The sequence below is a fragment of the Oxyura jamaicensis genome, chromosome 1 (assembly GCF_011077185.1).
Source record: "Oxyura jamaicensis isolate SHBP4307 breed ruddy duck chromosome 1, BPBGC_Ojam_1.0, whole genome shotgun sequence".
Lineage (NCBI taxonomy): Eukaryota > Metazoa > Chordata > Aves > Anseriformes > Anatidae > Oxyura > Oxyura jamaicensis.
Window position 1 is genome coordinate 74744032 of NC_048893.1, and position 12983 is coordinate 74757014.

Below are 12983 nucleotides of genomic sequence, written 5' to 3' on the forward strand. Positions count from 1 at the left end.
AGCTGAAAGGGCCAACCCAGCTGAAAGGGCCAACCCAGCTGAAAGGGCCAACCCGACCCTGTGGTACAAGTTTGGTTTGCAGAAGACTGATAGGCAGCCTCATTGTGGTCTAGAGCTTTGAGAGAAGTGGGAGGCACTGGTCTCTTCTCCCTACTGATCAGTAGTAGGACCCAAGGGAACAGCATGAAGCTGCATGATAGTGTCCTCTGACACCCTTTATTATTCAAGTCTCTGCTTTTTTCCTAGATCATTCTGTATTGGGATATTTCATGAATGTTGTTCAGAGCAAGTGTCACAAATAAAGGAGTTTAATTCTCAGCCACTTGCTTTTATCACCCTTTTATCTAACCTTTTATTTATTTTATGGTTAGTATCAATTCTGTAAGTGTACAGAAACAATTAGAAAACAAAACTTAAGGATATTTCAGAAATCCATTCTCTTCTCTAACTATATTAGCACTTGTATAGCTTCCAAAATTGGACACAGCAGTTTAAGGCCCAGATCTATGACCAAAGGACTCCAGCCCATGGAGTAGGACTTCGATAACCAAGAGAAGCTTACTGATACTAAACATCACTGAAAACTAGACATCAGTAATAGGCAAATAAGTGAGCCTACACAACAGAGATGTAAGCAATGTAAGTTTTTCCCCACAGCAGGTTTCTAGATCTATAGGACCCTTTCTCTATGTTTCTCTAGGGTAGCGGTAAACAAAACCTTAATGTTGGCATATTTTTCCACAAGTGGCCCACAGGGAAACCCCCTATTCAATTTCTACCTATCAGTAAAGATATTGGAAAAGAGTGTGGGCATAAACTACACTTAAATTATATGGACTGAAAATATCATACAGAAATTGCTTCCAATAAGACTGTATTAGTGAAATCCCACCACAGGTGACTACATTGTTTCTAACTTTAGAACCACGCATGTCCACCTCTTAGTGTCTGCCACAGACACCATGAAAGTAGAATGGTTTATCTCTAATAAACTAAAAAAACAGAAATAAGTCACTAGAACAACAAAACATGCCTGAAAGTTGCTTTATTTGTTCATAAGGTCTGTGCATTACAGCAAGCATACTTTTAGCTACTGTGGACAAAAGCTAAGTCTAGAAGAGCAGTGTTAACCATAGGGATGTATGGTGAGTAGAGAGCCCACATTTGCACACACTTCCTATTGCTGGAATTTAACACATGTGAATTACATATCTTTGAGATCTTTCTGGATGCTCCACAATGTATCTGCACTCTTCTTCAGCTGAGCCACTTCATCATCCTTCAGCTTTTGGTTGATGACACTGGTCAATCCGGAGGCACTTAGGACACAAGGCAAGCTCAGGAAGACATCATTCTCAATGCCATACATGCCCTGCCACAAACAAAGTGGTGCATTACTGACAGAAATCCGTAACTCCAGATTTGCTTTTGATTTGTATGTCAACAATTTTTGAGATCTTAAAGCCTGCAGAAAGTTCAGTCAGTGCATTTGAAAATACAAAGATTTTTAAACTAAATAGCAAACCTGAAATAGATGATTTCAGAAGTTTCACCTCTAAAAGCCTTGATTTTGTTTATATTCAGCAAGCAGCTGACAAATCACAGAGATACAGAACTATATGTTGCAGTGACAAGTCTGTTTCCTGACTATAGAGGGAGCTGTAAATTCAGCTTGCTCAGAGTCCTTCCTCCACGAGGGATTATGCAACTAGTACAGACTAGATGCAGACATCTATATATATATATGTATCAGCTATACAGGACATGCTCTTCACTACCACCTTTGCTAGGGGGTGTTTCGTGGAATCACAGCTGGGCCTCCATGAAGTTTTCCCATTTTTACATAGAGATTTCCTTTTAATAAATCACAGAATAGTCTAGGTTGGAAGAGACCTCCAAGATCACCGAGTCCAACCTCTGACCTCACACTAACAAGTCCTCCACTAAACCATATCCCTAAGCTCTACATCCAAATGTCTTTTAAAGACCTCCAGGGATGGTGACTCCACCACTTCCCTGGGCAGCCTATTCCAGTGACTAACAACCCTTTCAGTAAAGAAGTTTTTCCTAATATCTAACCTAAACCTCCCCTGGCACAACTTTAGCCCATTCCCCCTCATCCTGTCACCAGGCATGTGGGAGAATAGACCAACCCCCACCTTGCTACAGCCTCCTTTCAGGTACCAGTAGAGTGCAATAAGGTCACCCCTGAGCCTCCTCTTCTCCAGGCTAAACAGTCCCAGCTCCCTCAGCCGCTCCTCGTAAGACTTGTTCTCCAGACCCTTCACCAGCTTCGTAGCCCTTCTCTGGACTCGCTCAAGCACCTCCATGTCCTTCTTGTAGCGAGGGGCCCAAAACTGAACGCAGTACTCGAGGTGCGGCCTCACCAGAGCCAAGTACAGGGGGACAATCACTTCCCTGGCCCTGCTGGCCATGCTGTTTCTTATGCAAGCCAGGATGCTGCTGGCCTTCTTGGCCGCCTGAGCACACTGCTGGCTCATATTCAGCCAACTGTCAACCACTACTCCCAGGTCCTTCTCTGCCAGACAGCTTTCTAACCACACATCTCCCAGCCTGTAGCTCTGTTTGGGGTTGTTGTGCCCCAGGTACAGGACCCGGCACGTGGCCTTGTTGAACTTCATACCTTTGGCCTCGGCCCATCGGTCCAGCCTCTCCAGATCCTCCTGCAGAGCCTTCCTACCCTCGAGCAGATCGACACACACACCTAACTTGGTGTCGTCTGCAAACTTGCTGAGGGTGCACTCGATCCCCTCATCCAGATCATCAATGAAGATGTTAAAGAGGACTGTCCCCAGTACCGAGCCCTGGGGGACTCCACTAGTGACTGGCCTCCAACTGGATTTGACTCCATTCACCACAACTCTCTGGGCCTGGCCATCCAGCCAGCTCTTAACCCAATGAAGTGTGCGCCAGTCCAAGCCATGAGCAGCCAGTTTCCTGAGGAGAATGCTGTGGGGGACCGTGTCAAATGCCTTACTGAAGTCAAGGTAGACCACGTCCACAGCCTTTCCCTCAATAAAGATGCATACCATGCACAGGAGACTTTACACAAGGGTAATACAATACTAGGCAGTACAGAGCGCTTAGTTTGGCTCCAGACTTGTTATAAGGGTAAGCCAAGAAGAGAAAATTTACAACAATAAATTCCCTGTATAACACTTCAAACTCAGTACTTTTTAAACAAAGCTTCCTTTGTACATCACCTTGCTGACTGTTTTGGTCTTTTCATAGTCTAGTTTCTCCCACAATAAAAACATGAACTAGAGGATCCAATTAGCCACCATTTCTTACCTTTACCAGCGTTGACACTGAATGAACCCGGCACAGATTCTTCAGCATGGTCTCACAGAGCTCAGCAACACTAAGGCCAATGGCCCAGTTTGTGTACCCCTTCAGCCTGATTACCTCATAGGCACTAAGGAAACATTGAAATAGTCACATCAATATTCTTTCTGGAATACTAAACCTTAAAGACACCTTAAGATAAACAAATGTTTCCCATTTAAAGAAGAACTCCTGTGACATGCTAAGTTTTAGAATTAAAACATTTAAGTCACATTTCAGCATTGCAGTATAAAATATGAAGTCTATATTATCCCATATGCATATTAACAAAACCCTGTTGTTCTCTCAGAAAATGGAGAAAGATTCATAGGTTCCATGTACAAACTATTATTTTAGTTAAAGGTAGAAAAACAAAAGAAAAAAATCCTTATTCAAATCAGTAGGACAATAACTTAAGTATTCCAAATGTACTCAGAATGATTAAGTAGACATAGTGCTGCATACCACCCCCTCCACATCTTAGTTGTTTTACCCGGTGTCTGAAAGCTTTACACCAGCTTAGTGAGACAGGTAACTTAGGTACATACGTATCAGCCTTTTGACAAATCACAAATAAAAGTCTTCCTAAGAGGAAACTCCAGTGCTCTGCTCACAGAAACATACAACCTTTTCCTATCTTGTTCCCTTTGTACAAGGACAGCCATGTAAGAAATTATTTGCAAGAGTGCAAGTGCATACTGGTTCTGTAAGCCCTGCAGTACTCAAGTAGGCAGATTGCACAAGAGTTGTAATCACTGCAGGGAAAATAAAGCCTACCAATTGGAATCCTGCATTTGTGCTTAAACTAGTATTTCTACTTATTTGTGCAACCCCTCCTAATATGAGGGCATTAAAGCTGCAGCAGAATAGAGATGCAGCATGCAGAAGTGCTATTTCTAGTATCAAATGCATCCATAGATTTCCTTAACTTACTGTACCTTTCAACCACTTGCTTGTGGACTTCCTTCCAGTTCTCACTGTCTTTGTCAGTTCCCATGGCAGGATTCAGCTCCTGGAGAGAAACTCCTGCCACATTAACTCCGCTCCAAACAGCCACTACAACACAGAGAGGACATAAGCTTCCACAGCATTTCACTAGGCAAAGCAGAGGATTATTTGCTAATATAAATTTGAAATAAAGTCATAGCAGCTAGAACCACAATAGTTTGAGAAGGTTTTATATTTTCATTTAGCTATGCTCACTTCTGAGGACTCTGGGCATCAAGTTTGAGAATATTTTAGTACTAGTACAGATTCAACTACTGACAGAACTTTGAGTCTTCTGGACAAGTACTTTTAAAGTCAGAAAGCTCAAATTTGAGCAAACAGGCACATCTTAGTTGTTCAGCCTTTTAAAACTAACTTTATTCAAGAATTGCAAAAGTATGTATTTGCTGTCCCACAAATCAATATGGAGATATTCTCCAAGAACTGTACTCTATTTCCCTGAATAATGAGATAGCAATATGCAAACTTAGAATACCAGGAGAAGAATTCACAAGTCTCTTCACATCAGAAGCTTACAGGCACTCTCCCCTGTTCCTGCACAATAACCAGGAAATTTCCTCCTAGTTACTTCAAAGCAGAGGCAGAAGAAAGTGAAGCAGGACAAGCTCTGTGTATGCTCAACCAAGCTCTACTTTCATTAGAGTACAGGTCTGCCTTCAGTTAGTACTGTAGTTGATCAGACACTACTTTGATCTAATGCAATGTGACATTGAAGATGTGACTCCCTTACAAAAACAGTACTACAATTTAAAGCAGCACCCATCTTCTAGACAGCTGTTCTGCTGCATCTTTTGAGACTTGAAATAAATATGAAAACTAAGATGAATAAACTTTTGATTTCATGATTTTCAAAGTTATCTTTTTAAAACCTCTCTTTAAGTAGCATGGAGTAGAGTCACAATATAAGGAAAAGAATAATTGTTAGCTTGAATCTGGATTGTAAGCCTTTTCTATTGTTTAGAACAGTCTCTGCCACTCACCTAGTACAAACCAACACTGCTTTCAGAAGAGCATCACATTACAGACCATATATTACAGCAATCCACAAAAACTAGGGATGAGGTAGTAAACCATAGTCCTTAGGACACAGCACTAGATTGGTGAAAACTGGTCTTTTCAATTCAGGATTTAATTATACATCCTGAATCACTTTCATTGAAAAAAAGCATAGCTGGATTTCCTGGACTTAGTTGTCTTAATTAAGAGACAATGTAGTGCCAGTCACTCAAGCTTAGTCACATCTGTTTTTCAGATTTTTATAACATATTCAGCCTCAGTCTGTAACACTGTTTTTTAATCCCAAAGTGGTCAGAACTGCTCCTTACCACTGGAATCACCATGTTCTCCTAGAATCCAGCCATGGCAGCTGGTTGGGTGGACACCAAGTCTCTCAGCCATCAGGTAGCGGAATCTAGCTGTGTCTAGATTGCAGCCACTTCCAATCACACGGTGTTTTGGCAGGCCACTTAGCTTCCAAGTGACATAGGTTAATATATCAACTGAAAAGAAGAGCATGCTTAGTAAATGAAACCATTCACATACCAGAATGTTCCAGGAAGCGCTTTATTACAAGTGGTAGGGCAATCAAGAAGACACAAAACATAGATGGGCTCATTGTTCACAGTATTTTAGACCTATCCCATTTGCAGGATATATTTATCACTGAAGTTTAGGACTAATCTAGCTACCGCTTAAAATAGATTGAGGAAGACCTTTGGATATAAATATCCTACCAGACAAAACTGAAGGAGCATTTTCTCCACAGCTAGACCCCTAGGGCATCCAGAATTGGGACAGAATTCTTCATCTATCTAAAGACAGTCAAGCAATTTCCTGAAGTAATGCCACCTTCCACTTCACAATAACAGGCAAGAAAAATTTACAGTAGAAATTTGAAGATTATGTACTATTTCTAGTTCGTAACTACTTCAGGTTCATTAAATAGTTTCTGCACTGAATACCTCTTTAGTATGGAAAGTCAAATAAGCTCTATGATTTGGCTGCATGTGGCTCTAAAAATAGTTTGTTTTTTTTTTAGAAAAAAACAATTAAGGTTACAGCAGACAAGAAAAACCTCTCTCTGGAGCTCAAAGCAGCAATAATGAACAGACAACAATAAATTCCGACTCCAAAACTCAAGAAGCCAGTTCTCAGGAAGAATGTATTTATATATAGATCATTTGCTCAGGCACCAAAAGCATATAACAGGAAGGTGCAAACTGCACTGAGACTACAAGTGGCATGCCCACTAGGCATCGCTTCCCTACAGCCACAATTGGCACAGCTCCTGCCAGGGCCAGAGCAATCTATGTATAGACTACAGAGCTCCTCCCTTTCAAATAAATACATTCACTCTGGCTTCCAGGTGCCAAGATGCATCACAGTTCTGGGCACAGCTTTGTCATCTCACTCTTCACCAACAGTAGGTCCTTCCACTCAGGACAGGATATGGACAGTGTTAGAGTTACAGCCCAGACAGATCTGTCATATTCCAGTGCTCCTGAAGTCCTTCCTAATGGGCTCACAGTAGTTTCCACTATGCCCACTAGTTGTACAAGACAATTCCACACACTGAGAAAGAGCAAAGCAAAACAATTCTGGAAGAGCAGCATGCAGTTCTCCTCCTGCAGCTATGCTGCAGGAGAGCTCTTTAATTTGATTTTAGCCTTGCTAGAACAAGAACAATTTGATCTGTGACTTGACTTTTAGATAAGTTTAAAATTGCCATGTTATTGTACTTGCATAGTAACTACTTGCTTGATACACCAGTATTCAGTAGTACTACTTGTATACTAGCTAATTCTTAAACACCTGCTGAGTTGGTAGTTTTACATGCAGTACTCCAACTGTCAAGTCAGCCTTAAAAGCAGTGTTATTTCATTGCCACACCTCTATAGTAATGGCTTTACTCCAATGTTGAATCACACAGACACTCCTACAGAGACTTCCTACAGAGCATACTGATGTTTATAAGCAGCTTTAGGCATCCAGATGTCCAAGCTTTCCCAGGGCAATTAGATAGTTATGTATGCTCACTTTTAAGTTATGAAAGATGTAGTTATTACTTATGTATTATATTTAGCCCACCATTTTTGTTCAGCACAAAAACTCTTCCCTGAAAATACAGATGTAGCTGTATTTTCTTACTTCAGTGTTATTGCAATTGTTTAACAAGCATGGTTTATATCTTAAAGGGTAAATTCTTCAATCTGAAGAATGGCCAGAGAGATAGTTATTTATCAACAGCTTAAGAGCTAAATGAATGTCTCCTGCTCAAACCTTCAGAGCTAGGAATTTAAAGTTACCTTACTGCTTAAGTCAACGCAAGTAAAAAACTGAAGTATCTACCATTAGATACACTCTTAAAATGCAGACTATGAGGAGTTCTGAATAAGTGTTCCACATTTAGTGCTCTTTATATTTTAGTTAGCAACTACAGACAGACATCCAAAGTTATTTCTGACATGAGATTTCTATTTGAAAAGATTAATGAAACACCAGTTTTCCAAAACCAGAATTAATTCATAAGTACTTTAGAGAACTGTCTTACCTGGGTTGGAAACCACAAGAATAGTGCAATTGGGGCTGTATTTAACAATCTGAGGAATGATGAATTTGAATACATTCACATTCCTCTGAACCAGGTTGAGACGACTCTCCCCTTCTTGCTGACGAACACCTGCAGTTACTACCACAATCTTGGAGTTGGCTGTGACAGCATAATCTACAACCAAGCATGGAAAAGACTTAGACTTGTAACTAATTTCAACAGCATTGTGTTCACACAGGTATTCTGGGTAGTCCCTCCACTATGCCAATATTCAAACCCAAACGAGACATCATCCCAACAAATCAGCACACAGGTCTGGAGAATATATTCAACTCCTCTGAATCTCAGTTCCACTATCCATATAAATGAACATTTCTTCTACAAAGTACTAGTACACTAGTACGAAAAAGATCAATTTTATGTAACTACCACCCAAAATAGTAAGTTGACTGTTAGAAATTTAAGAAAGCTTGAATTGAGAACCATTCCCATTATTGCATTAGTCTGAAATCTCACCCTGATTCATAAATTTAATCATTTTGATGCCCAATCCTGAGTCCCGATAACATCAGTAAGGCTTCTCTATTTTATTAATACTAGTATTTTCTAAACCTAATAATCTAAGGTTAAGGTTCACCTTTGTCTGCCACAATCTTATGAGTTTGAAGGAACAAGCTCCCATGCTGTAGATCCATCATTTCTCCTTTTAGTTTATCTTCCAAAACATCAACCAGAGCAAGCTCATCACAAAGACCCTGAAGAAGTAACAAAATTTAAGAAGAACCGATATATTATTAGTCATAGTTACTTCTGAGTTGAGCAATATAATCTAAGTGAACATGATAAAGACAAACCAGTAGGACAACAAAACTATTGGTGCTACTATTAGATACACCAGAAGAAAGTCACAGGCTGCTTCAGAACAAGTTTATCATCCTTGTTCAGACTTTCCAAAATGTTATTTGTGGGTAGCTTTTAGTGTGCTGCTACCCCTTTACCAGTATGCACTTTGACTTTCTTTTTAAAAAAAGCTGCACCTTTGAGTTATAACAAGCCCTATAAACCCATTCAGCAGAAAAAAGAAGGACTGTTTTAATGTCTAGATACCTAACACCATACTACTTCACAAGTGTGTTTTCTTATAAAAAAATCTTTCAACTAACTCATTGATCAAAAATACAACAGAAACAGACTGATTTTCCTCAATATTAGCAAACAGCATCAGGGAAAACAAACTTCAATTTTTCTTCCATTAGAGCTATTACTATGTCATTGCTTTGCAAAACAGATTTAGTCACATATGCTTGTCCAGCCAGGTTAAGTTCGGAAACATTATGTAGTCTCAGAAGAGGACAATAGTGAAACACAGGGGTGGAATAGAGATGTTCTATTATAGAGTTTTTCTACTACAGAGTTTTAGAAAGTTTTACCATCTTCTGAGAGAAGTGTTAGCTAACTTCATGAATTCCACTATACTTTGAAGGCTTATAACTCAGGAAATTACACTGAGAATCAGATTAGTAGCTGTGTTTTCCTAGGTATCTGTATCCCATCTGAAGGTAGTTGTTGAACATTTTTATGCTATTGAAAGTGTCACATCAAACAAGCTTCTCTTTGGTTTCATATAAAAAGGGCACTGCTAATTTCACATCAAGATTACTTATTAGCATCAACTGAACACTTTAAACATGTAACACTATTTACTGTTTTTCATCTAGAAAAGTGCTCAACAGCAGGTATATTTAAGTCTTTCACTTCAGATTTAAGTCACACTAGAGTCCATTGCTTTTTTGCACCATTAGCTTCTACAACTGAGTTGATCGAGTACTGGAGGAAGACCTCAAAGTCTAGGGGAAGGTGTCCCTGCTCACAGCGGTGGGAGGGGGGTGGAATTAGATGATTTTTAAGGTCCCTTCCAACTCAAACCTTTCTGTGATTGTATATTCACTAGCTTACCCTGCAGACTATTTAAAAGCAGAGTAAATAGCCTTAGTTATTTAAATATTATCAGAAGTATCCTTAACAGAATTCACCAGCATTAAACTACATGTAATCCAAATCCCAAAAAAAAGGAATGCATGCAGAAGCGTGATTATATATACATCTATACAGACACTGCCTAGTGATATGGGCCTGAGCATAGACCGTGCACTAAACTCCACAAGCTAAGGAGCCAGTTTGCTCACTGAACCAGAGAAGTACCTGGAATAACTCCAACTAATTTCAGGAATTTGCATCGATGTTGCCTAGGGAATTCAGCTTGCTATTAGCACACACAGAAAAGACTACATAATCACTATCAGAAACAGCTTAAAATATTCTCATTAAAAACAGTTGCCTTGAGACTGTAGATCTTTCCATTTCTAAAATGGTACAGCAACAGTGACTTGTTTCTAATAGAGCTAAAAATAACATGGAATTTTAGTGTCATTAAAATGTACATATTAATACTACAGGAGTAAACTGAACGTAGTATTAGCACACTAAGTTACATAAAATCCAAAGCCATCTAAAATTCAACTGTGTCTAAATATTAACACATGAAGTTGGGCACAAAGTTTTATGCTATGGTTTAACAAAATTAGAAGATATTTTGAGCAGCAAACAATCTTGCAGAAATCAGTCACATCTAGTTCAGTGACAAGAATCACATTTTCCTGTTATAAAAGCATTTTATATTAGAACTTACACTTGCAAAAGAGTAAGTATAGCAGAAGCCCAGAGGTAATGAACTCCATCATGCCATAATCAAGATAGAATAATTTAAGCCTAGCTTTTATTCTAGGTTCAGTCCTTACATCTCAGCAACTGTAAAACTAGACTTCTGAGAGCACAATTTGATTGTGTATAGTGCACAATATTAAGTACAGACAAATAATGGATTGTAATTATATTTACAGTAATTTACCTGACTTCTCGTCTGTTACCCTTAAAAGCTACAGCACTGCTTCAAAACCAAGTGAGTTTGAGGAAAGCATTTTCTTTTTATATCTATATCTGTAGTTTTTAAGCAACAGTGACTTGTCTTCCTCTCCCCTATTACCATTCAGCTTTAGTTACAAGTTACATACTCATAAAAAAGTTTAACTTCAATTAAGTACTGAGGTTCACAATGGCCTTTACTTACTGCTATCTTTTCTTGCTGACAAGGCTTAAATATTAGCAAGTCAAAGCCCTTGAACATTTTTTCAGTTAAAATCAGTACTCCAAAACATGCATTCTCAAGGTAATAGAGAACAGATTGTCTCCAAATAAGAGACAACTGTTTCAGTTGCATTGGGATCAGAAGTCTTACATGTGCTATGAGCTACTTAGTAGGGCTTACGTTTGTTTTCTTAGTAAGAAAGAAAAGGTCTGTGGCTCCCAATCATCTTTTTAAAAAAGAGCATATGGAATCAAATTTAACTTGGCCACAGTATTCACAAATAATAAAAAATAAAATGCAACGGACAAGGATCCTTGTTACATGTTTAGGCTCTGCTCTAAGACCACAACTCGGAATTTACCTAGTAAAAGTAAACAGAAGTTAGAGTAACCTCTACAGTCAGATTTAGTTTTTGAAGACTACAGATAACACCTCTGTAACCAGGCAACACCAGCAAAAGAAGTAAAGAAGCCCACTGAATGCAGTGATATTTTAGCCGCTTCAGTTAGGGCACGGATGCATTAAGAGCACACTGCAAGGGCACGCAGTCCTCCCATACTCTGCACCGACTTCTGCAGCGCCCACATTTGTTATTCAGTGGCGGAGCTCCACTGGGCAGCCTCCAGCTTTGTCGTCGAAGAATTAAGGATGCATATATTAAAAAAAAAAAAAAAAAAGAAAAAAAAAGATAAAGGAGGACTCGGAACAGGCCAGGGACGGTTAGATTTATGGCTGAAGGCGGCAGTGCACCGTACCTTTCCGAGGATGCTGATGGCGCAGGCCATGCCCACCTGCCCGACGCCCACCACCGTTATCTTGCTGCTGGGCACCGCGCTAGCGGCGGCCACGGGGGTCATTAGCTTCTCCTTCAGGGTCGCCATGGCGTCCTGCGGGGGAAAGCTCGGGTCAGCACGGCTGGATACGACCCCACGACCACCCCACTCGGTACCAAGCCCCCCATCCGGCACCGGCCGCCTCCCCCCAGCCAGGGACCCAAGGAGGCCCGATCCCCAGCGGCCCCGCTCGGCCCGCACCCACCGGCTGTGCTCGAAGCCGGGGGATGCAAAGCCGTGCTCTCGCTCCCCTCGGGGCCCAGCAATGAGGGATCCGCAGCGGAAGGGGCGGGGCCCAACGAGCCGGGCCGCACCGCCCCCCACCGCCCCCCGCCTCGCCCTCGGGGCGGGCCCCAGCCCGTGAGGGGCAGTGGGCTCCGCGCTCAGGCCCCGCAGAGGGTGGGGGTTGCAGGCACAGGCGGGCGGCCCATGGCCCTCCTTCCCCTCTCTCGTGTTTGGAGCGCTCTGGAAGAAGCGGGGAGGGATCTCCACCGGCCCGACGCCCCCCCACGGGGCTTGTGGAGGTGCTTGTCCTGCAACGGGGGGGATCCCTGCAACCAGGTGTCCCTGCGCCAGGGATCTCTTCAACCGGGGGTCCCTGCAATGGGGGTTTCTTGAACCGGGGATCCCCACAATGGGGGTTTCTTCAACCGGGGGTCCCTGCAACAAGGGCTCATTGTCACAAAGGGTTATTGCAATGGGGTGTCACTGCAACAAAGGGTATTGCAACAAAGGGTTATTGCAGCATTTGCCCATGGCAGCCAGGCATTGCTGCAGCACAGGGAAAGCTGGAGGTCGGTTAGTGTGGCCTATGCAACTGCATGGCAGCCTCACAGAAAAAAGGGAAATGCCATCCCTCTCTGGGTTATTTTTACTGATCAAGGGAGGGTGCGCAGATGGTTGGAGTGAGTTTGTTGGAACCCAGCCCAAGGTCACCTGCAGCAGAGCCCTGCGTTAGCTGGAAACAGGCTGTGCAGTGTAGTGCAGAGCCTCAGGCAGCATAGTGTTAGAAGTAGACCTTACTTGACGTGGGGCTGTGAACTGGCTGTAGGCCTGGTTCTGGCTCTGCACACATAAAGGACACTGCTTGCGCTGTTCATGT

At 41.6% G+C, this 12983-nt stretch overlaps 1 protein-coding gene across 1 annotated transcript; it reads right to left on the reverse strand.

The window, feature by feature from the left end:
• Positions 1-1030: 1030 nt before the first annotated feature.
• On the reverse strand, positions 1031-12254 carry LDHB (lactate dehydrogenase B). Its single transcript, XM_035311036.1, has 8 exons — positions 12087-12254; positions 11804-11935; positions 8541-8658; positions 7904-8077; positions 5679-5852; positions 4284-4401; positions 3313-3436; positions 1031-1372 (listed from the first exon to the last, which is right to left on the reverse strand). Exons 2-8 carry the CDS (start codon positions 11927-11929, stop codon positions 1205-1207), a joined length of 1002 nt encoding a protein of 333 aa, XP_035166927.1. The 5' UTR covers positions 11930-11935; positions 12087-12254; the 3' UTR covers positions 1031-1204.
• Positions 12255-12983: the final 729 nt, after the last annotated feature.